The sequence below is a fragment of the Brienomyrus brachyistius genome, chromosome 8, assembly GCF_023856365.1.
Source record: "Brienomyrus brachyistius isolate T26 chromosome 8, BBRACH_0.4, whole genome shotgun sequence".
In the NCBI taxonomy this organism is placed as follows: domain Eukaryota; kingdom Metazoa; phylum Chordata; class Actinopteri; order Osteoglossiformes; family Mormyridae; genus Brienomyrus; species Brienomyrus brachyistius.
Window position 1 is genome coordinate 18,860,657 of NC_064540.1, and position 25,391 is coordinate 18,886,047.

General features: G+C 39.7%; 1 protein-coding gene across 4 annotated transcripts; it reads right to left on the reverse strand.

Annotated features, from left to right (window-relative positions):
* Positions 1-401: 401 nt before the first annotated feature.
* On the reverse strand, positions 402-24,994 carry LOC125747262 (immunoglobulin-like and fibronectin type III domain-containing protein 1). Of its 4 annotated transcripts, XM_049022255.1 has the most exons (25): positions 24,916-24,994; positions 20,680-20,740; positions 20,352-20,378; positions 19,501-19,623; positions 18,273-18,412; positions 17,380-17,479; positions 14,592-14,634; positions 14,172-14,361; positions 13,157-13,270; positions 12,725-12,902; positions 12,327-12,599; positions 10,956-11,204; positions 10,656-10,868; positions 9,694-9,818; positions 9,445-9,586; positions 7,905-8,198; positions 6,349-6,648; positions 5,526-5,705; positions 4,915-5,043; positions 4,473-4,781; positions 4,255-4,340; positions 3,865-4,057; positions 3,379-3,675; positions 1,624-1,950; positions 402-975 (listed from the first exon to the last, which is right to left on the reverse strand). In XM_049022255.1, exons 2-25 carry the CDS (start codon positions 20,711-20,713, stop codon positions 917-919), a joined length of 4,125 nt encoding a protein of 1,374 aa, XP_048878212.1. In that variant the 5' UTR covers positions 20,714-20,740; positions 24,916-24,994; the 3' UTR covers positions 402-916. The 4 variants fall into 4 exon arrangements, with proteins under 4 accessions (XP_048878212.1, XP_048878210.1, XP_048878211.1 ...); XM_049022253.1 differs by having other exon boundaries at positions 10,656-11,204; XM_049022254.1 differs by having other exon boundaries at positions 402-979; positions 10,656-11,204.
* Between the last annotated feature and the right edge of the window lie 397 nt (positions 24,995-25,391).

The following is a 25,391-nucleotide window of genomic DNA, read 5'->3' on the forward strand; positions in this document are numbered from 1 at the left end:
GTATGAGATAAAATTAAGACGACCAATTAGCACAAGCATAAGTAACAACAACTATGATATATTCATTACTGTCCACAAAGAATTCTGTTTATATTACTCAGATATGAAAATGGCATTCAAATTCAATATTTTAATTAAACATGCATGTTGGAAGGATTGTTTCTATAGACCATGATTGCTCCTACATCACTATTATTATGTGCCCTTATACCTCCTGGGATGTGGGCTTGAGTTCCTACTTCTAGCCATGCATTTGGAGTCTGTATGTGTCCTGCCAGCCAAGACGCACACACCAGAAGTGTGATGTGGATCATTTGTCATTCAGCAACATTCGAAAACCATCCAGTCACAACACATTTATAGTCACCAAGCAAGACATTATATTATGTACAGTATACCAGTCAGCCATGGCTTAAAAATCTTTTATTGAGTAACACTGCATAGTACATTTAGATTTCTGCTAAAAACTACTAGTAATTTATTGAAATATTACACATAGCTTATAGCAAAGACCACCCTTATGTGCAATAAATTTAAAACAAAAGATATACTTACTGGCAAAATATAAGCACTTATACAATAGTGGGGGAAGTTATATATTCTGACAAATGATGTAGTGCTAGAAACCCCCCCCCCCCCATTCGCATGCACACCCAGCAAGGTTTTATTGCATATGTTATTTATGGATTGGTGGAATTCCGAAATTCCCAGTGTTATTCCCTAATTCCCATATTTTAAAGGATCAATGATTTCCAGCTCCTCCAATACTGACATTTTTCCTTTTCTCTTTGTATCCCTACTGAACAATTATTCTGATTAACTACAAAGCACATTTTACTAATTCTCTGTTCTACCAATAAAAAGTAGATCAACTGTGGCAAAAAGAACTTTCAGACCATTCAGATTTTCAGAATTTTCAGAAATCAAATTTCATATATGAAGCTAACTGATGAATCCCGTCATCTTGATCACAGTCTTTCTGAGAAAAAGAAGAAAAGAGTGAAAGACTAGAGAGATTCTGCATTTATTATCGTGTCTAACGGGTTTTAAAGCAAATAACACCAAGTGTCATTTATGATCGTTAAAATACAGTAATGTGTAATAAGTAAAATAAAAAATGACAAGAAATTTTTCTGTTCTCCAAAAAAAACTTGTTGGATGGCTAGACTACCACGTTAGCTTCCAGACCACTCCTCAGGGGAAGCCCATGTATGAACTGAATTTCAGCGCCATCTTTTTATGTAACTCAGTGAGGTATTCATTAGCCACACAAGGCACTCTTGTGGTGGAGTTAACAAACACATGTTTGATGGTTACTGCAAATACTGTGATGAGCTTAGGTAGGATTTTGAAATGGCTGAGCTAACGCCAACTTCATGATCGCGATCATTTAAACATCGTTTTCAGACTGAAGTGATGTATTGTTATCTATTTCAGTGGCGCAAAACGCTGAGGCAGTAAAAAGTAATACATTTTACCTTTACCATACTGCAATAGTGACATTTTCCAATGAAGAGAGAAAATAAGTTATTTTTAGTAATGAGTTCATCCATAATTTAGTCTCTATGTGGACCAGCTGCCTCTGATCTGAACCCAAAGGCTATGTGAGTATGAGATGCACACCTCTCACGGTGAGCGTGGTGGAGCTCTCGGCCCGACCGAGCCTGTTCTCCGCCATGACCTTGTACTCCCCGCTGCTCTTAGGGCCGACCCTGAGGATCAGCAGGGAGCAGACGCCGCAGGTGTTGGTGATGTGGTAGTCAGGGTCGGTTGACAGGCTCACGCTGTCATGGTACCAGGTAATCCGAGGTGCCGGATTTCCCGTCACCGCGCAGCTCATGTAGCACTCGTAGCCTTCAGGGGCCGAGTGCATCTTCAGCGGAACCAGGAACTTGGGTGGCGTCTGGAAGTTACAGCTCTTTGATTTGGGCACGTTCCACACAAACTTATCTGAATAAAATAAAACAGGAAAATGAAAAAAAATGAAAGGGTGACATTGTGGATATGGTGAAGCGTGAAACTGTGGATGCCGACTTTAATCTGCCTCCCTACACAGGCGACAGACTCACTGATCGACTTTGGCTGTGACCTTGAGCACAGTTTACGCCTTGCCTTTAGCAAGCAAGCTCACTCTTTCTTTTTCTATAATGTTAGTATGCCCGGGGGGGGCTCAGCAGCCAGTTCACCTTGGACCCCCTGAGGTTTTTTTTTGGTTCCTCTCCTCCATTGTCATTTTAATTTCTTTCTATTTTAATTTCTTTCTTTCTTTCTTTCTTTCTTTCTTTCTTTCTTTCTTTCTTTCTTTCTTTCCTTTTTTCTTTTTCATTTTCCCTATTTTTGTGTTAATCTATTTTAATAATATTGTAATGTATCACAAAACACCCTTGTAAAGCACCTTCGAGTGACGCTATATAGAAACAAATTTACTTGATTTGAAGTAAAAGAAAGCAAGTATTACTTATTGCCCTGTGTCTTCATACTTTGCTTTATTTGGTTATGTCCCCTTTTTTACAATTCATTTCATATATAGTGATTTGAAGTAAAACGAAAAAGAAACTGCTCTTTGTTTCCAAACGTTTCTTTTTACACACAGTATGAAATATGCTGCTGATTTTTATTGAAGATATACTTGTTGAATAAAAGTGGAAGTGATGGAATGCAAAGGTGCCTTGTGGGGGGTCATATCTTGGTTATGTGTTTTTTAATGCAGGCAGTTGTATAGTTAAGAATTCAATTCTGTACTAAACATGGATTGTAAGTTCTTAACATTATGTTTTGGGCTCTTTAGAATAATGGGTAGGAGCCTATGTTACTGTAGCCAACATGCGATACAAGGCTGGAGCACAGCCTCTACATTACGATATTAAAAGGACACACACACACTCACACAGACCTGTATTCATATCTTTGTCTATGAATTCCAAAAACAACGACCTTAACCCCTACCCAACCCAAACCTTAACCAGAAGTAACCAAACCAAATGTAAAATTTCCGGCATTTTTAGTTTTTTGATTGCAGTCACAGATTTTAATAAAATGAGTTTCCCCCTGCGGGGACATGGTCCCCACAACATCAAAATAACCGGCTATTATCACATTGTGAGGACCAAATGCCCCCACAATGTAATATGTACATCCCTCCACATACAGGGCGGAGGTGGGATTCCCCCCCCAACCGCCCAGCCACTTTCAGAAGAAATTTAAAGTATGATATTAAGCTATTGATCACTGTATGATGCACTTTATATTTTCTTTAACAGTATGTAGCAGTTCTCCGCATTTTACTATGCAGTATACATTTGCATTGCTGTTTCGTAATGTATTTTTTACACTTATGTTAAACTCTCTGTGAGCCACATTCAGGAACAGTTAACAAACCTTTCTTTTTCTCGGTAGCCCAGGTGGGTGACTCAGATGGTTCAGAGACCCCCATGTCGTTGTTGGCATACACGCGGAATCGGTACTCGCGTCCGGCCATGATGTTTACCACAGTGAACTTGTTGTTGAAGAGCCGGTGAGCCACAGTCTGCCATCTTCGCTTGACGGAGTCATGTTTGGACACCGTGTAGTATAGGCGGTCATCGAGGTTCTCATCTGGAGATGGTGCCCAGGACACGGTCACTGTGCCGGGAACGTTCTCCTCCAGATGCATCAGTCCAGGCGATTTAGGATCATCTGGATGCATCCGAAAGTCATAAAGATCTTCTGAAACCACATCTGCACAATGTACATTGCTCTAACAAACTATGCTATCTTCAGTTATACAGTTCTGCCATCAGTAACATCAGTGTTTTGTCCATGTGCCCATCTCTGCCTTGCAACACCCACGTTCGGTTTATGACCTCCAAAGACATCTGGAGTTACCTGTAACTCTGATCTCTATGCTAAGGGTTTCCTGGCCGACCAGATTCTTGACTAAGATGGCGTACACTCCAGTGTCGGAGCGTTCTGAGGAGGGAATGAGGAGCTGGGACGCCCCCTCTGCGTTGGTCACCGTCACCCGTTTGGGAATGGGCAAGCCATCCTTCTGCCAAGTTACTTCGGGCAAAGGGGAGGCCTGAAGAGATGTGTACATCACAATGAATTTCTAAATTCCATCACAGGATTGTATACAAAGCAATTTAAAAAGAATCAAAAACGCTGGACATCCATAATCACGGTAATCACAGCAATTCTTAACACTCAGTTTTTAAATATGCCGTAAACACTGAACCTCTTAGAGGCTACTTCCAGAAGGAAATGGTTTCCTCTTACCTCATAGTTGATGTTGACCCGGGCAGAATTGCCTGCCCTAACTAACATCAACTTAGTGCCTTTTATGTTCTTAAATGTTGGTCTCACTGCAAAGTAGAAACATTCCTTAGAAAAAAATAACACTTTTCATTGTATTGCCCAAAACTAACACAACACAGTTTGGGCTCTACTCTACCATAAATCAGCAGCAAAGCAGACCTGCTACTGTTTCTTCTTACCAGGTGGGGGCATGGCAAGGATATAGTTATCCAGTTGCTGGGGCTCGCCCTCCCCTCCCTCATTGGTGGCAATCACCCTCACCCAGTACATGGCCATGGACCTCAGGCCAATCACAGTGAAGAATGTTGTGGTGATGAGATTGATGTTACAGCGAACCCACTCTGTGCTGTCGGCAGGCCTGATCTCCACAAAGTAGCCCTTGGCCTCATCTTGCACCCCACTGTCCACTTTTGGTTTATTCCAAGCAAGGGACAAGCTATTGTATGTGGTGTCAGTTACCTTCAGGCCCATAACCTTCCCAGGCAACTCTGAAATTATGATTTAGGAATTATTTATCAATTGGAAGATTATAGTCCCTGTTAATTGCCTATATAATACCAAACTATGTCACATGAAATTTATGTTTCAAAGCTGATAAATCATGACCTCAATTAGACTTACTCTTTGGGTCTCTGGCCATCACAGATTCCGACGGGGCACTGGGCTCACCGAATCCTGAAATGTTTACCGCCATGACGCGGAACTCGTACTCTGTTCCGGCCACAACTTCTGTCACTGCGTACCTTTTTTCTAAGAGTAAAAAACAGCAGCAGTTTCATTTGGCAAGAAGAACATCAGGTGAGAATTGTTGTCAATGTTTCCAATAAATGAATACAGTTCTATGGTGTGTAAATTCCCTGTTATCTCATTTAAGTGAAACCAGTACAACTAACAATGATCACTAAATTAAAGAAAAAATAAAATAAAATAAGTTAGTTAAATTGTGGGAAGCGGTGGTTTAATGGTTACGTAAGCACACTTGTAATTGAAAGATTGAGGGTTCAAATCCCTGACCAGCAAGGCACCACTGAGGTACCCTGAGCAAGGTACCGCTCCAAAGCACTGCTCCCCGGGTGCTGGATTAGCTGCCCCCTGCTATGTCACGACGTCACATATGGGTTAAATGCTGAAGACACATTTTGTCACAGTGGTGTGTCAACAATGACCGCTGGTTATTAATTTAAATCCTCCGTATAAATATTTTACGGGTTTGCTACTTGAATAGCTCAGACCTTGAATAGGTTCATCCACGGGATTGACCGGTGTCCACAGGTTACTCCCCTTCTTGCGTTTCTCCAGGTGGTAACCTGAGATTCTGGTTCCTCCAGTGTTGGTAGGAGCCAGCCATTGCAGAGTGATGCAGTTCTTGAACGCGCTCACTACCTTAGGAGCAGCTGGTGCATTTGGGAATGCTGAAGAATTATAGCAGAAACAACTTTTCATGGCAGCTATTTGCAAATTTCAATACAACTGATGACAAAAGGGAAATATTAATTAAGAATGTTAAAAGTAGTGTTCTGTGGAAATATATGTTGGTTTTACATCCTTCATAAATATATAAACTTTTCTGTTCAGTCCATTCCCAGTGTGGTTCAGTTCTACAGTAGCTGGCAAATCATCTCTTATATATAAAACTGCACAGTCAGCATATGAAGAGAATTTGATGTAATAGCTTGAGAATTCATGGACCTTAAACTAAGCCTGATTTTCATAATTTATCATTTTGGATTCGTACAGATGTGGCAGTATATATTTTTACAGATATCACAAATTCCATATTCAGCCACCCTGACCAGAATCAATGGTTAGAAGATGGACGGATAGATTGCAGAATTATTACAAATACTGTACAGTTATTCTGATGATTAGTGTGATATGTGCTCTATGTATATGTATATGGTAGTATGGATTACAGATTATTCTTTACTTGTAAACTGTGGAAATTGTTTTATGTAATCGAGAACATATCGGTGAATTAGAACATACACTGAGGTTTGGTTACATAAAATACTAAGTGAAACAGTGACTGATAGCAAAAGAAAACATTTCACTCACCCTTTGCACCAGCCATGATGTCATCGCTCTCCATCATCTCACTGACACCTTCTGCTGACTTGGCCCAAATGCGGTAACAGTATTTTCTTCCAAGGTCTACATCGGCATCCCGGTAGGTGGCATCTCCCCCAGGGATCTCCCCCAGCTTCTTCCAGGTGTTGCGTCCCACTTGCTGACGTTCTAGGATGTAAGTTGTCAGCGGACTGCCACCATCGTCCTTTGGGGGCCTCCACTTGAAATGAATACAATTCGATGTACTTTCAACCACATCAACCGGGCCTTGAGGCGGGGTGGGTTTGTCTTGAAGATAAAATAATTCATTTTCAAAGTCTTTACAAGATAAATCATTTCATATCTACACACGTATTGTTGTACTCAAGAATATTGCTTGCTGAAGTCAGTAAACAGGAACACCTTTGAAACTGACTTTTATCATGGTTTGATATCCATCCATCCATACATTTTCCAAACCACTTATCCTACTGGGTCGTGGGGGGTCCGGAGCCTATCCCGGAATCAATGGGCACGAGGCAGGGAACAACCCAGGATGGGGGTCCAGCCCATCGCAGGGCACACTCACACACCATTCACTCACACAAGCACACCAATGGGCAATTTAGCAAGTCCATTTAGCCTCAGCATGTTTTTGGACTGTGGGGGGAAACTGGAGTACCCAGAGGAAACCCCACGACGACATGGGGAGAACGTGCAAACTCCACACACATGTGAACCAGGTGGAGACTCGAACCCGCGCCGCAGAGACGTGAGGCAACAGTGCTAACCACTGCACCACCATGCCGCCTCATGGTTTGATATATCATCTGAAATATCATTTACAGTACTTTAAAGTATATTCACAATAGAAAAATATTATTGCTTTTTAAAAAAATTGTAGCCTATTAAAGTATTTTGTGGGTGTGGCCTTCAGTTGTCTTTGGAGGAAGAACCACCTTGCATTCACTCATAGTAATTTATGTCATCTGCCCCTCATTGGTAACAAATGTCAACATATTGGCGTCTTATTTTTTCAACCCCAGTAACCTGCAATTGCATTATAACACACTTCCAAGAGCTGTGGTCTCATCCCATTCAATTTATTCCTGTTTCAGTCCAGACACATCATTCATGCATGTGTTTTATGGAAACTCAGCTCCTTGAATCGAAATTTGCATTAATTTCATTCCAATCTACTCTGAAAAGAGAAATATTGTCAATAATCCCATTCCTCACCCCCGAGTCATGTGTTTGTGTTTGGTGACTGGAAAATTTCTCAACATTTAGAGACACTGGCTAGTATCAGCCACAAAAACTTTTCTGAATTTCTCAAAGGTTTTGTAGAAACAACTTTCTTCAATGAATTAGAAAGAGTGTTAATTGTTCATTGATTTAATCACTGAAATCAACAGTATTTAAAAATTGTATTTAACATTCTGCAAAGCTCTTTCAGTTGAACTGGTAATGACTTATTCACTTTTTCATTTCTAGTAAGATGTCATTTATGGTTATTGTGTATTACAGAAACAAATTAAGTGTTAAGCATATCCTTCCCAAATTACCCAGAACTTTGAGCTTGGAAATGGCTTCAGTGGTTCCAAACTCGTTCCTGATCTTGACCTTGATTTCTCCAGAGTCTTTACGTTGACACTTTCTAAGGAGCACGCGGCTCTGATTGGCGGCCTTCTCCACAGTGACATTTCTGTCGTCCAGTAGCTCCTCTCCTTCTTTATACCACTGCACCTTCATTGGCTCCCGACCCACAAAGGGCATCTTGAATGTTGCGGTTTCCCCGGCTCTCACGATTACAGGCTCAGAGAACTGACTCAGGTCATCAGAGCTGAACCTGGGAGGATCTGGGTTGAAAAGTACGTAAGTGAAAGTAAGTAGTTGGTGAAGAGATTTGCATCCACATAATACTATTATTATTATCATTATTATTACTATTATTATTACAATAATAATTATTATTATTAATAATAATGAAAATAATAATAATAATTGACGACGACAATTATATTGTTAATCTCTGTAATTCTGAAATTATAGAATAATTAGGTATAAAGGTCAGCCCACCTTTTTATATTGCAAAATGAAATGATTAGGTAGGATGGTAGGATGGTAGTATCCCCCAACATACAAAAACTTGTACACTCAACTCTTATTACTCATGAAACAAATCTGCCTCAACTTCCTCGTATTAAACCAGAAGAATCTCGCACCTTTGCTGCCTGCCCATAGGAAACCAGTTGGTCTTTAGGCAAGATCTACCTTCTCTAAACTCATACTGACTATCCCTTAAAAATGTTCCTCCTCATTATGTATCTGCTACTTGTGACGCCCGCTCCGTCCACTCCTCGTGTGTGCCACGCCCCCTGTTTACCCACGTGTGCTTCCCTGATCGTCTCCAGCTTTGTCCATTTACTTTGCTTGGTCCTGTCTTATTTAAGTCCTGGTCTTACCTGTTAGCCTTGTCTGTCAATGATGTCAGTTGCCGTTCTATGTTCCCTGCCCCGGATCTCTTAATAAACCCCTTGTCAGCCCTGAATTCGGCTTGTCTACTCGTTCCTGCCTGCCGATCCGCACGATCGCCGCTTCGCCCGACCGCGTCCTGTGACACTACTTTTTCAGTTAATCGTCTCTGCAGCGTATCATGCCGATGTGTTAGTCTGTAATCTTGGATGGATACTTCCTTTCACTTCATAAGGACTGGTGTTAAATTAGGTAGTTTCTAGGCTTACCTGTGATAATTTCTGGAATTAATTATAATTATTTACCTGTAAATACAGCTATTATCTTTACATCAACCATATAGCAGGACAGCTTCAGGTATTAATATTAGATAGGAGATTATTTTGTCTCTGTTCTAACAGACGTGGATAAGATGCCATTCAACCCAAAGGCACATACTCATGTACTGTGGTTAGCTTGTAAACACTAACTGTCATAACTTCATATTTTTGGTCTCTGATAAAACGAGAGAGAGAGAGAGAGAGAGAGAGAGAGCAAGCCAGGGGCAAGAACCCCAAAGCACTGTTCATGCACACTCTGTGTTAAGCAGTGATTTTGAGGTGCAGAGCTTATTGTGTCTGGTATTCCAACCTTGTACATTAAGCATGGCTTCTGTTTTACGTCCATCTGCTTCAAAGCGGTATTTTCCTGAGTCGGCTTCCTGGCAATTCTTGATGCATAGCTTGTGGATGACCCCATCTTTGGTAAGCTTTACTCTGTCTGTGGATTTCAGCTGAGAGTGCATAGAAACAAGGGCAATGTTGTGATCAACCAATTATCAAAATGAAACGCAAAGTTTCAAGCAAGATACATTAAGATGTAGATTCTGGCGTGACTCACTTTTTTACCATCTTTATACCAGACTCCATCAGATCTACCACTGCTCAGCTTGCAGAACATCTCTGCAGCCTCTCCGATGATGGCATGGACATCAGACAGCCCACTGCTGAAGTAAACTCCAGGATCTGTAAGACAGTGAAATAACAGCTACTTGGGGCGATGCTTTCTGCAAGACATATGGAAACCTTGTAAGGCTACTGTTATGAGCAAGTTTTAATGAAAAATCACTGAAACCTGAAATCACTGTAGGATGTAAAGATATATGAAATGAAGAGAGTGAAGCTAATTTCTATTTGCTTATTTAAGTTATTTGAGGTACCACATTGACAGAACCTTAAAGCTTCATATGCATCAGTAGTCTAGAAGATTATAGACAATCCTCACTGCAATTACCAATAAGCAGACCACTGTTACCAAAACCCCATGATATCACGTTATATCTCTGGCAAAGTCCGAGGCTGCTAAAGGCAAGAGTAATTCTAAAAGTGCTAACATCAGTAGTCCATAAGTTACTGGGGTATATCCTTGTTGTTTTGTCACCCAAGAGATGATGGGGTCGTCCCTCAGACCTTAATCTACACGAGAACTTTGCACAATTTCAGAGTGTAAGACTCTCCTTTCCTTTCCTATCTCCTGGAATCCTCTCAAGATACATGTTTTCTGTATGTCTTAACTCCATCTCTAAATATGAGTTTCCTGTATGGAGAAATCTTGTCCTCAGTTTTGGTATTATGGTTTTGTGCTCTCTTTGTTCTGTTTTGTGGTTCCACCAAATTATAGGTCCTCACATCATTCTAGAGTGAAGTCCCACTGAATGCCTGTTTCCTTTCTTTCTACCCTTCATTGTACCTCCTCCTTTCTGTTTTCACTCTGCCATACCTGGCCATCTCCCTCATGTCTTCCTAACAAACATACAAATTAAATTTTTCTTAGATTTTTGTGAGCGAACATGTTTGGCTCACCTTTGTGTGTTTCAGGAACTGCCAGTCCCGCTCTGACGCGCTGCATGCCCTGACCATCGGGTCCATCTTCCCCAGACCCATCAACAGCAGAGGCATCTCCTCCAAGACCTGCACCTCCATCTCCTGCTCCACCAAGGCCATCATCATCAAGCCTTGTTCCACTAAGGCCTTCATCATCAAGTCGTCTCCCACCATCCCCTGACCCACTAAGACCTGCCAAACCAGTATCTGTACCATCAGTCACTCTGCCAGAAAGTCCTCTATCATCACCTCCTGACCCATTTCCCCTACTTCTCATACCTCCCAGTCCCTTGCCATCTTCTCCCGAACCATCACCCATTGCAGATGCTGACCCAGAGCCGAGTCCGGCACTGCTGTCTCCCATCCCATCTCCAGCAATCCCACCATCAGCTCCCCCAGATGCTGATGCATTCTTCTGTCTTGCTCCTTTTTCATCCTCCATCTTGCCTCTTTCCTTCTGTAGTTTAGCTTGCTGATCCTGGGTTGTTTTGTCCAGACCAGAGCTTCCACCTTGAGTTGTACTCCCTCCTTTGGTTTTATCAAAAAGATCACACAAAGGTACAATATGAAAATTGTGAGATTATATATAGCAAAATCACCTTGTACGAAACATTGGGATGTTGCGGAAATAATTCTTGTTAATTGTCATATTTAGTAATGGGTAGATCACATATTTTAGCATGTAGAGCTTGCAGGGAGAAGGGTTTTCTAGCAGTGATAACAGACTTTGGACATGGGAATATCTTTGTTGTGCTGACCAGAAGGGGGGTCGAAGCACATGATAAGATAAGCTGGGTCATCCCAAGCCAGTCAGGTGACAACTAAGCCCAGGTAATATAATAATATTACCAGTAATTGATGATATATCAGTCAAGCAACCAGATGTCAAGATCTGAAGGATAATCCGGTGATTGTCATCGTTGTCGGGGGAAGTAGGCTTAGGCTACACAAATGCCAATATAACAGGCCGACTTATGATTTGACTTTCCACTTGATCCAACTAGCCTAAGCTGTATTTTTGTACTGCCCCCCCCCACCCCCAAGCTCAGCAAAGTTTATTGTGGGGGACCCCTCACTCCATTTTCTGTTCATGTAGAACTATCAACCTAAAGTGACTATTGACTGTTTGTGCATCTGTGGTTGTTGGTGGGGATGGTTAGACATCTCAATAGTATTGTTTATCTCAGTATTTTTTCCTTCAGGAAAAAATATAAATTTCATGTATTACTTTTCCAGATATTGCCCAGCCCTAGTGATAGCACATCTACACAGCCTTGCTCAGAATAAATAGCTTAGCAGAATGTGTATGGCACGGGAGTTCCAGTTAAATTTCATCAAAAAATTTGCCAAATTCCCACCCTCTCAATAAAAAGGCCCCAAACTGAGGTCAAAAATGACAACATCTATTTATGGTAAATTTACAGAGAACACACATATAATTCTAAATAAATTATCCATAAATATTTACACAATGACTATTACATTAATGGTATTTAATGATGCTGCAGTATGAATAAGGGATGGCAGACATTTTAATAAATGTCATCATATTAAGCTTGTACCAGTTCAAAGCCTGAGTTGGCATGGTGTTTGGTGTTTAGATGTTCCAAACTGTCAACAGCCACGTCTGACATTAACGATTGGTCTCACCTTGGACTATGAGTGAGGCGCTACTTGATTGACTGTCAGCAATGGCTTTGTAGACACCCTTATCTCCTGGCTCGCAGCCTTTCACCACTAATCTGTGGATCAGCTGATCTTCAGACACAGAGATATGATATTTTCCCCCAGAGTCCAGGCGTGCGTCACCACCCATCCAAGTAATTGAAGGCAAAGGGTTGGATAAGACACATTCAAAAATGGCGTCCTGTCCTTCCTCTGCTTTCACCTCCTTAATGTTGACAAGAAACTCGCCTGAAGGAACTGGAAGATTGTCAAGGAGACTCATTAGGTATTTTCACAAGTTACATTGGCTAAGCAAATTTCCTATTTATTCAGAGAACATTGATCTGGTGTAAAAATATGAAAGGGTAACTATTAAGTCTTACTCTTCAGTTCTGTTGAAAAGACATTAGTGTCCTCAACATCCACTTGATACAAGCCTGCATCCTCTGGCACGATGTCTTTTATGCTGAACATATAGTTTTTCCCTGATTGTTTCAAATTGTACTTCATATAATTGTCACTGTCATCATTGTCTCTGCCATAGTTGAGTATTTCTCCATCCTGTAAGATACGAAATTGAAAACGACAATACTTTGCCAAACGTCACACAGCTACAATTGCTTTTTGGAAGCTTTGGCCACACGGCATAAAATCAAAATTAAAAACACTATAATGTAAAGTTAAATCACTGTGTTTTTACAATGAAGTATAGTGATCTGTGATTTGAATTACAGTAATATAAAATAAGGGTTAACCCATCCTGGTGAGCACTACCATACGCAATACAAACAAACTACATTTAAGAAACACCTGACCTTGAAGAGAAAAAGATTACTGTTGGGGTCCTTGAGTTCCATATCAAACTCAAACTTGGCTGTACCATCTCCCTTAACTTCAATAGGTTTCGGATTGCTGATGCTCTTCACATACTAAAGAGAAAGAGGACAGAAAAAAGAAATGAGAGAAAACCAAAACTGGAGCCATTAAAATACCTTTGCATTTGTAATTGTGCTAATCGATCCATAGCTGCTCATCCATAAAGTGTTGCATTAGCGCTAAGCAATATGTCAACATATTTTATCATATTAATTTTCATTCATATGAATTGATATCAGTAATCATCATGATGTTGACGAATTGAATGGACTGCAAGCTGAAATTATACAAAAGTTTCCCTTTTTGTCATAGGGCGTCTCACTAGATAATGTCAACAGGATGATATGCCCTAAAAATGACATTTTCTGAGATTTTCACGATATTCTAACATTAAGATGTAGAACCGTATAATATGACAGGTTTTGAGTTTTTTTTTGAGATTATTATGAATAAATTGTTTTACTAACAGTTATAGAGCCTGTGACAGGTATAATGGTAAATAATGCCAGCTACGGTGTCATAGAGTTATGGAATTCAATTAAAATAGTGTATTTTAACTCCTAATTAGGTTATATCACAATACTTCATTCAAATTGATGATGATATGAATGTTCGATACGATATTTTATTGATATATCGCCCAGTCCTAGGTCGCGGAAAGATGACCTCAGGCCTAAGTACCACACGTCGACTTACATACAGGGCCAGAAGCAGCATTCATTGAAGCCCTCTGCTAACCATTAAGCCACAACGCTGCTCCTTTATTTATAAATGCCACTGGAAATGCTAACTAGAAACCAGTTCAGTAACCGACAGACTGTTAAACCAGCTGGTGACTCACAGCGTGGAATAATCCCCTCAAACGTGCCTCTCCTCTCTGCCCCCCTTAATCTGCGTATAATCAGCATAATCCTGGCCGCTCCCACGTTGAGTTTACATCTCAGACGGACACACCTTTGCTTGCTCCTCTTCCCTCTCTTTTTTCATTTGACTGATTTTCTTCAGGATGAATCGGAAGTCTGTGTAGCCGTACTCTGCACAGATGCGCTCGTAGTTCTTCCTGTCCGCCGACAGCAGGACTTCCCAGAACTGCGGATCGATGTCACCTTCCTTCTTGGCGGGAGGCTTTTTCTTTTCCACATTCCTGGGCATGGAGAATCAAATGACATTTTGGGTAACTTCACCCAAGTCATGCCTATGCAGGATTGCCATTATAAAAATCCAATTTTAATTGCAATTAAAAGTGCTCAAAAAGTTTTCATAAAAGTGTACAATTTTTATTTCTGACAACATCATTAAAAAATATACAATTCAAAATGGTTTTAAGGATCAAGTGAATATACTGTATGTAGACATAAGACGGTTTTGCCATACGTTCTCTTGAGCATTTTTCTGAAATCCATCTCTTTTCCTTGACCTGAATGGTGATATAGAAAGCAATGCAAGGGAAATGTTTAAAGCTACACATTTTTTCCCAATCAGTAATACTTTGCTTTGTGTAGATGTGTACTGGGAGTTGCAGTAAAAGAATTTCAGCATGAGGAGTTCAAGGACAGCGTCAATGACTATAGCAGTGGGTTAATCGGGAGACTGATGAGGTTGAGCAATGGTAGCAGCCTGAGTGTGGCATCTCTTCCAGAACTTCAAAAAACCTCGGGCCGGTTTCACAAAACACCTTAAGTTTTCCCCCTAAGTACGACACTTAAGGTTTAATTTCTCATTAGCTAAGGGATTTATTTAAGGGTGTTGCACAGAACCCCTTAAAAGGTTTCCTTAGTTAAGGAAAAACATTAAGGAATTTACAACATTGAAAGACGTTTTACGGCAGTAAAATTGTCCCGTTTCCATGGAAACCGTTCATATGCTTGCACTCACGCCTGCTTGTGATTCCTGTGATCGCCTCACAAAGTTAGTCACAAAGTAAAAAAATGGGAGAAAAGATTGATGTTAACTTACAACTTCAGATAGGTTAAATGACTAACATGACTTGAGGGAACTGTTAATGTTAGTCTATGTTGCTGACAGTGAAATAGATCTTTATACATAAGTTGATCATCTTCTTTCAACAAGTTATTATTACACATTAGAGTATTTAAGGTATCGATATAAAGTAGACTGTAAGGGTGGGTAGCGTTAGGCTGTGGTTAGTTAGCGAGCTCGGCTGAACGTGAAACAGGCTTAACATTCTATGACACTCACGTTTAGACTGCAACCTAATGTGCTAGAAAATAAATAATTCATTACCAGAATTTATTCTATACAAAATGCCATTTTCAAGGTGGAGGTCCACCTCCAAAACCTCTTTCAAATGAGGCAGGGATGGTAGCGGACATGAATAACGCGGCACACCAGTGACTTATGGACATGAAATACATCGCCTGTTACAGCCTGGAAGGAGCCCGTAGCACGAACCCGCAAAGCAAACATTAACTGCAACGCAGCTGGGGGAGCACAGGTTCGGATTGTGGGGCGATCCAACTGTAGTTGGTCGGACAAATCATACAGTAAATTGATTACCGGTCAAATTTATAAAGCAAAATCAATTGCTCATCATTAAGCGCATCTAAGGGGTTCTCCCGGTTGCAGAACACTCTTATTGGAATGTGTTCATTTTCGTTATTTAACATCATAAACTCGGCCACGTTCCAGTTAAGGTACGGTTAGAGGTACCTTTAGTTTGGTTGCTACGGTCTTTTGTGCAACCGTTAAGGGATTCCTTACGTACAGTATAAGACCAAGATGAGGAGAAAAGCTTAAATACTTAAGAGAAAATTTTAAGGAAATCTTAAGGAGGAGACTTAAGGGTATTTTGTGCAACTGACTTTATTTTAAGGAGACCTTAACTCGAACTTTAAGGAGCATCTTAACTTAAGGTGCAAAATTGGGGTTAAGGGCCTTAGTCAAGGACTCACTGATGAAAGACCAAAGGACTGGAACCAGCCGCCCTCCGATCATCACAGAGTCCCAACCTGCGGAGCTACACCCTCCCATACATCAATGGTATGGTCAACCCAACTTTATTAAAATCTGCTTTTCCACCTTTGATGCGATAAATATCCCAAATTCCTCATCTCAGATTCAAATAAAATGGTCAATTTTATGTTCTATTGACGGGAAAATCAGTATTTCCCAGTGAGCTGTACCCTACCATAGGAATGAGGCTATATCACTCCCTGTGGTGCATTAACCATCACAGAAAGGAGATCCTGAGAGAGCAAATTAGCAAACCGATCCCTTATACGGTCTGAAAAGATGCAAGTGGGATTACATGCCTAAAAAGGTACATGGGCCCAAACAGATCTCATAGAAAGTCCATAAAAAGGTCTGTAACCTCTGTCTGAATGTTGATTGAGTGCTGTATGAGTTCAGTGCTGTATGAGTTCAGTGCTGTATGAGTTCAGTGCAGTATGAGTTCGGTGCTGTATGAGTTCAGTGCTGTATACAAAAAAAAGGTACAGAATGCAAATAACGTGACTGACACTATGTAGTTAAAAAAGAAGCTAAATCTTACACACACTGAAAGAGACACGTTTTACTGTGATGACAGCTGAACGAACTTAAGAGACTCTAATGTTTACTCAAGGTATTTTGCTGAAAGTTCACTCCAATGGTGTCATAAAGTGTCCAATATTAATTTTCTGTACTAGTTGGCTCCATAGTCTTTCTATCCATTTCATCCCAATTAAAGTCAAAGGGGTTAAGGTTGTGTGGGACTGCAGGCCATGTCATCACTTTCCACCTGACAGGACATTCATTGGGTTTTTCAGTGGATGTCCTATATCAACACCTGGCTATTCATGGATCCAATTAGGAAACTCATCTTATTTCAATCTTGTCACTATTCAATTTACACAATCAAATCACTTTGGCTTAAGTGATGAAGCATACAATGGACCTGTTGCACCTGTATTGTCCATGTTGCAGTGTGGAGTCAGCCAGGCTCGGGAAGTGATTTGAAATCATGCATTATCTGAACTGGATATTCCATTTGCACCTCACATGTTCTCGTCCATTCCATCAGCACAAGCATACATAATTTAACGTACAATTACTGTAAGTCAATACACCACAAAAATCCACTTTTAGTTACATATACTCTCTTTGATACCTTATGTTCTTCATTTGCCTAAACAGATTAGACAAACTTTGACTGCAAATGTACCTGCAATGACCTTCATGGCAGCAGTACAGATGGCCTTTCCGAACTCATTAGTAGCAAAACATTTGTAGACGTCTGCTTGGTCTACAGACACATTGGGAATCTAAGGTAAAAGAAAGGAGAACATTTCAGCTGTTTTTAATGCACTTGTGTACAGATGCTTCCTCACCACTGAGGCAGTGCAAAAAAACATCACATTACTGTATTTCTTTTCTTATTCAGCCATATAAACGCTAAATCAATTAGGGCACCATTTTCCAACCCAGTCCTCAGGGCCCCCCAGACAGTCCACGTCTTTGCTCCTTCCCAGCTCCTGGAAAAATGTGGACTATCTGGCAGGGAGCTGGGAGCAGTTAGCAAAAAACATGGACACACAGGACTGGGGTGGGAAACCCCGAATTAGTGTGAGACCCAATCATGGGCAGCTCAGGCTTTGAAAAGAATTACCTAAGCGGAGCAGAGGGAGGGGTTGGTTGGGTGTGCAGCTCAAATCAACTTTTATATCTTAAGATGAGATAAAACTTCATTCACCCAAGGGAAAATATTATGCCAAGAGAGAGCTCTCACAGTGCAAGACGAAGAGAAACAAAGTACGATGCAAAATATTTGCGCACAAATTTTTACGTACAAATAGCAAATAAGAAATAAGGAATACAAGTATTAAGAAAAATAAGATAAAATATGCGGTATGTAAGAGGACAAATAACTAAAATGGTGGTGAGTATGTGCAGCAAGGTGTATAAAGAGTTTTTCATTATGACTCAAACTTGGGAAACCACTTTCAGTCCATGCAAAAAGTTTAGTCACTAGGCTGCTTTTAAATATGGTTGCCAAAAGTTTATTAAAGCTCACTAAATAGCCCCCCGGTTTGCTGAAACAAGGGCCCTGGGTTTCACCTCCAGCACATATTCCTCATTAGTGTCATCGTACTTCTTTTGGTACTTTTCTGGATCTGTGACGTTGCCTTTGCTCCTTCCCCATGTGACTGTCGGGGCCGGATTCCCAGTCACAGCTGCTCTGAATACAGCCACTTTTCCTGTGACATGAGACACATGCAGCATCAACCCCAAAAGCAGCATTAGGATGCCCAGTCCCCCTTTACGCCTTTGGCAATAAATATGAATATTTTAAGACAATTGCACTGGAACTAGTAACTCAAAAGTTATTGTTAATTGTACTGATTCTGTAGTTCTATAATAGGTTATTATTGTCAAGTTCCAACCCCCCCAACCAAGGAAGGTGCATGGATACATAATTTACAAGTTAAATAATTTTGATTTACTTAATTATGCTTACACCTAGATCACACTTGAACATGAGAGACTATTCACGCTTCATACAATACTTCATAAACTTCATAAACCTTAAGGTTATACCATTTCTGTCTTACAGCATAACGGTTACAGTGTACGTTCATGTTTTACCAAAACAGTCATATGAATTATTAAAAACTTTGGAAAACAAGCTGTGAACAAGGTATTTTTTTTTATATATGATTGTATTTTGTAAATATCGGCATAAACGTTGCAGCTTTCATGACTTCCACATGACTTTTATTTTTGCAGGAGTACACTAAATTGTCATTATAGATGTAAATTTTACGTAACTAATGTATACATGAAAGGTATATTGTTCGACTTGTGTTTCATTTTATACAGGAGCATCGTTGGAGTATTTTAGTTTAGCTCAAATCTTAGAATTGCCCCAGATTAAATGTTTTCTGTATCTATTACTGTGTGACCACCAGTATCATGAAAGATCATATATCATTCCTGCATGAATCATAAAGGAAAGTGGCCATAATTATACATGTATGTATCATCCATATATGAATCATATTTTTTTTCTGTATGAGTGGAGATTAGGCTTGGCCAATATTATGATATAACCCCATATTTTCTGTACCACGGTATTTTCATATGAGATACTTTTTTCAACCAGATATTCGGCTCACCCCTAGTTAATGTAGTAGTTGGATGGAAATGTGAAATTTGTAGGAGAAATTACAAGCTGAGCATGAGAGTGTGATATTGCACCCAGTTGTTGGAGTCTAGCGTTCACTGCGGCAGAACTGACAACCCTGTAGCTAGAGATAACAGGTGATAAAATGCTTATGAACCATACCTTCGTTGACAGTCATTGCTGTGGGTTTGCGAATGAAGTCTGGAGTGGTCTTTCCTTCGGGTAACTTCTCCACGTACTGATTAATCATTACTCCAGGCACTGTGGATCTTTTTCTTATCATCACTGTACCAGATATATGATGGTTACACATATGATATGTGATTTTATATTAAGACATCTCTTATGGGAGATCTTTGAAAGCCCTAAAATTATACTGCTTCACAATAGTTAGCAGTTGTTCATGCTTTTCATCACAAATACAATAATTCCTCTGTATTAGTATCCGATTTGTTTTTATCAGCCAAGTAGGAATTTCTGCGTGAATAAAGGTTTTAAATAATTTGTAACAGAGTTACAGATTTATTTAATTCTTCTGCAGTCTGATTTTTCACACAAACTAATATTCACAGAAGTTAGGTCAGGTGACTGCTTCTGAAAACCTATGGCTCCTCTTTGGGGTTTGATTTGCGTCGTTATCCTGCTGCAGTATGAATCCTACACCACAAAGATCGAAACTAGAGGGAACTGCATGACTCTGAAGAATGGACTGATGCTTTTCCTCTCAGGACTCAGAACTTCGGGTTACTGGTCTTTATGGATGTCTTCGAAAACGAGGTCTTTATGACTGCAGAAATCATCGTTTAGGAAAAGTGATGGATTTTTGCTAGACTGGTTGGTAGAGATATGCTTTTAAATATCGTAGCATTAAAAATGTGGGAATCTGAAATCTTGATTGTCACAATAACAGGATTACAAGACATGATGAACTTGCTCTGATAAACCAGGTTTTGTGTTAGTTTAACAAACTCAGTAATAGGAAGATCTTACACAAGCATGAGTAAAATTCCTACCTTTCTTGGCCGGAGGTCCATCAATGCCTGGCAGGGCAGGAATAAGATAAAGCTTATGGAAAAGAAGCAATGGATGGAGGTGCAATTCCTAGGTGATACTAAGCATTTAATTTCGGGAAGCTTTTTTATCATCTGCAAACCATACGCAGTAGCTTAAAAACCATCACATTTTAGTAGATGGGCAGGGATTGCTATGCAACACGTAAATAGGTTTTCAGAATGCTGTGCATATATGAGTCTTACAAAGATATGGAATAATGCAGTGATTATGAGGATCACTGGCTAATGGTTGTTGTACAGTAGATAGTAACCAGTGTTTTGTGCTTACCTTGTCCAGTGGCAGCTTTTCCTGTCCTCCACATCTTGGTTACCCCTTGAGTGCTGTACAGCTGAAATACAACAAAATACAAACTCAGATATTGAAATATTTTGCCAGTTTGGTTTGATGCAAAAACTGAACATAAGCATGAACATGGATATTTAATAAAACAAATTAATATTACTTCAAAATGTGGCAGGTGTATGCTTTGACATAAATTGACTATCAAACGTGTGTTGCGTTTTGACTGCATTTGATGTTTTCATCTTTATTGCACTTTTCCTGTGTTGAAACTGAGAAATGTTATCCCTTTATGACAGGGTTATTCAAATCACGGTCCTCGAGGTCCGAGCCCTGCTGGTTCTCCAGCCTTCCTTTACCTGTGAGCCGGGTGTGAAGCCTCTGACCAATCAGAATCAGTCATTATTAAACTAACTACCTGGGAGAACTGAAAACAAGGCCTGGATTTGGACTCGAGGTCCAGCTTTGAAGAGCCCTGCTTCTCTGATATGTGCTGCATTTGCTCGATTTGAATGTGATGCCAGCAGCATGTTTCAAAAAAGCTGGAATAGGGGGCAGGGGGCATGTTTACAACAGTCTGTCCAAAGAATCAGAATCAGAAGAATTTATTATTATGTTTATTATTAATATTGCACAATACACAGCTACACAAAAAGACAAATACAAACAATGCACAGTACCATAGCCAGCAAGTTTTAAATAAAAATAAAATATTTATTTCATCTTCACTGTGTGCGTGTGTGTGTATATGTGTACAGTATGTGTGTGTGTGTGTCTACATGTGTGAATTAGGTTTATAAAATGTCCCCCACAATATGATAAAAACCATTTTTTTGATGTTGTGGGAACCATTTTTCTGGTTCCCCCAAAGGTATGTGAATGCAATCAAAGAAGTAAAAATTCAAAAAGTATCATACTTTGTTTGGTTACTGATGGCGAAGGTTTGGGCTGGGTGGGGGTTAAGGTCGCCACGTTGGGATTAGAGTTTTCCCCATAAAAGGGAATTAAGAGGGCCTACTGAGATATGATTACAAACCTGTATGCGTGTGTGTTTCTGTGTGCAAATGCACATGTATACTGCACCATGGTTTCCCGAACTTTTCAAGCCACGACGCATTTGTTTGATGCGTTTGTTGCATGCATTTCTTTCATCGCACTTAGATTATTGTAATGCTTTGTTTACAGGTTTGGATATATCGTCTCTCATGCGTTTACAAACTGTACAAAATGCTGCTGCCAGGACACTAACATGCTCCAGAAAGCGGGCCCACATTACTCCCATTATACTTTGGCTCCCAACAGATTTTATGTTTCACTTTAAAATCCTGGTTATTACATTTAGAGCGCTATATGGACAGGCTCCTGGATATGTGATCCAGCTTCTCCGTTAATATACAGCTGCTCGTGCTCTTCGCTCCCAGGCTCAGAACCGGATAGTTACTCCCCGCATGAGACTAAAGCCTCGGGGAGACGGAGCTTTTCAGTCTGTAGCACGGAAGCTTTGGAATGAGCTTCGAAATGCTGCTTCTTTAGACTGTTTTAAAACACGGTTGGAAACTTACTTATTCAACCAGGCCTTTGGTTCTGTTTCATGTTATTAATTGTTCTGATTTTATTCTATTTTATGCAGTTGTGTTGTTTTTATGTTATGTTTATTTATTTTCTTATTGTTTTCTGTACAGCACTTTGTGACTTCGCGTCTGTGAAAAGCGCTTTAAAAATAAGCTTTACTTACTTACAGTACGATGCCCAAACAAACAGTGCTAGAGACTTGTGACCACCTTGTTGTTGTTGCTGTGGGCAGTGGGCTTTACTGATGGGAGAGGGGAGGTACATTTTTCCAGTCGTTTTCTCAGTTTTTTGTTACTTATTCTGGAAATTCCTGCGACCCCCGCTGCCAGTGTCCCCACTTTGGAAACCCCGGTATCACGGTAGGCTGTCTTCGTGCTTATTTTTGCCGTAAGTTAACTGCTTGCTTAGTGCCCTATTTTGAATGAGTACATTTCTAAATCCGTATTAACTGACTTTTGAATTTAATAAAACTTTAACAGACTACCATTTTGGAATACCCTTTTTCTGAAATCTGTTGAGTGAATTCGACCCCCCCACCAGCCCCTGTTGATCGACAAAATCAGCTGAGGGGGACCCCATAGCTATTGTTGTACATCTCGAAACTGTTCAAATTACTTAAATCACAATTTTGTAGTGTGAAACATAGAAATGCAGAACATGGTATGAATGCAAATATGACTCAGTACATTGCTTACATAACATTATGTTATTTCCGGTGCATCTCACGTTATTCATTAATTAGTCAATATATCAATTTGGCAAAAATGTATGATCACAAGAAAAGCTGCACATATCTGGGGGTCCTTTATTTTGCTGATTTTTTTGAGAGACCAAATTTTTTTTCTCCAAGGAAGAGCAAGATGAGAATCAACATGAATATACAACAAGCATGTGTTACTGTTGGGGAACTAATACTGAAGCACCACAACATCTAAAAAGTTAAAAACATTTTTTTTTTAATTCATATGAATTCATTAATTATTGAATGTGACATTTTTAATTAAACCCATAAATGAACTTTATATGTAATGTCTCATTTTAAAACGCCCCTGTTTCTGTGCATAAAGGTAAAATCATATAAAAGTCTGGTTTTAACAGATACTTACATATTCAGCTATTCTTGTAAGAAGCAGAAATTGCAGATGGGTAATTTGGTAGGGTGTCAAAAGTGATGACACTCATAAATGGTAATACGATTCGCTAAATGCCCCACGATAGCTTTCAGGTTACGTAGTGCAATACTTACTAGCCCCGATGTTACACAATCTTACACAGTATAACGGAGAAAAATTTTAAAGGGTCACATAAGTGTGATCAATTTGATGATATCACATCCTTTATAAAGTACAAGCTACTTATCTTATGAGAAATTCTTATGGGAAGTATGTTACTATTAAATGTATTTAAAGGGTAGTATCCGTGGTTTCCTTAATAAGGTTGATCTCTGTAAAGTAGTTTTGTATGACACTTCTGATTAATGACACATCCAGATACCTTAATGGTGTTTTAAGATGGTGTGGAAGTTTAAGGACTGTTAATTAGTCATAAATATTGAAGTACATTTGCATTAATTTATCTGATGCTTTTTACAAAGTGACTTGCAGTGTAGGGAAGAGTTACAATTTATTAGCTCTTCCAGGGATTTGACCTCTACCTCTTTGTGGCATCAGCACAATGCTGTACTTGTCGAGCAACAGGAGGTAAATGTAATCATCATGAGTTTGGTGTTTTAAGCTTTAGATTAACTTTAAAGATGTACCCCGATTTTCATGGGTTTCAGTACAAATTCCAGTTCATCTGATAAACAATTTATGTTGTTTGATAACATACCCTTGTGAGAACCGAACAAACATCCCTGTTAAAGTCAGTTACTTAGACTGAAGATAAAACCGCTATACAGAGTAGATTGTCAAGAATAAGATGGGGAATTACTGTTCAAATAGACATTAGCAGCTAGCTTTTACTGTGTAAGTGCACTTATCAGTGCATCATTGAATAACTGGTCCCAAGACCATCCCACCAACTGCAGATTATGTGTTAGATAGGGGAAGACAGTTACTCTGATAAGGTGGGTTATATGCAACCGGATGCATAAACAAGACGTATTAAGAAATTGTCCCTGTTGCGTCTGTGTTTGTCTATGAGCTTGTGGTCTGTATTGGTATATGTATGCTTTAAGATGTCTTTATGATTATGCTATTAAAACCTATTTGTTTAGAGTGGAAGAGGTTGCAACTAGTACGAATCGAATAAAAATTCAGCAGTGGTCAAGCATAAGCTGTTTCTTGCTGATATCGTATAATTATTATAGAAAATCTCTATGGTTTTAAAAGTTATAATAAACCCCTACCGTGTAAATGATCCAAAATATTTTTAAATGTGATCAGAGAGAAGCAAAAAAGCATCTTCAGTCCTTTGTCCTCATAAAGGTGCACCTGTCACTCATCCCAACTGGCATTTTGTCTTTATACATAACCTACTATTCTATTGTTAGTTCTTATTATTAGCATCAATTACAGGGGTGAGCAATTACAGTTTATGAACAGATGATCAATATGCTAAATCAGTTAAACAGATGAGAAAAACAAGTGGCAGCGGAATGGTACAGCAGTTGTTACCCGAATAGCGACCACGTTTCCCCAGTATACTCACGATCTTTGACTTCTTCGGTGTTAACAGTTCAGCTCCTCTTTAGCAGTGCTGTTGCTCACGCTGGGATCGGAGTGTTGCCTCTCGGATCTGCCAGGCTATAAAATGTGCGCTTCTGCCACCTGGTGCTTACGCATGTCGATTTTTAATGGCGTTTCACTCTTAGGCCTGACGAGCATTTAACGGACAAAAACGGCCAGTTCAGGAACCCCCAGCCTCTACAACAGGGCTTGCCTCTCTATGCGTACCCATCCTATGTGGGTCAAATTCATTAACCTGCAGGAAACACATATTTATTGTATAGTAATCTCTAAAAATAAATAAAAATAAAAATAGACTCATTTGTTCGTCATCATGAGAGAAATTCAATTTATACCTCCATTTCGATGTATGGGAATTTTTTGCCTTCATTGTGCAAACTACAAGAATAAAGGTCTCACTTTTTTATCAATGGATCTTAAGAACATTTCTGGTTCAGA

What these genes read in the sequence shown, in the direction of transcription:
- LOC125747262 (XM_049022253.1), bottom strand. Translation starts at nt 20,713, where the DNA reads ATGTGGAGGACAGGAAAAGCTGCCACTGGACAAG. An exon ending in AGCAATGACTGTCAACGAAG is followed by an intron (nt 18,413 to 19,500) that starts GTATGGTTCATA and finishes CTCATGTCACAG; the next exon opens with GAAAAGTGGCTGTATTCAGA. An exon ending in TGCCATGAAGGTCATTGCAG is followed by an intron (nt 14,635 to 17,379) that starts GTACATTTGCAG and finishes ATCACCATTCAG; the next exon opens with GTCAAGGAAAAGAGATGGAT.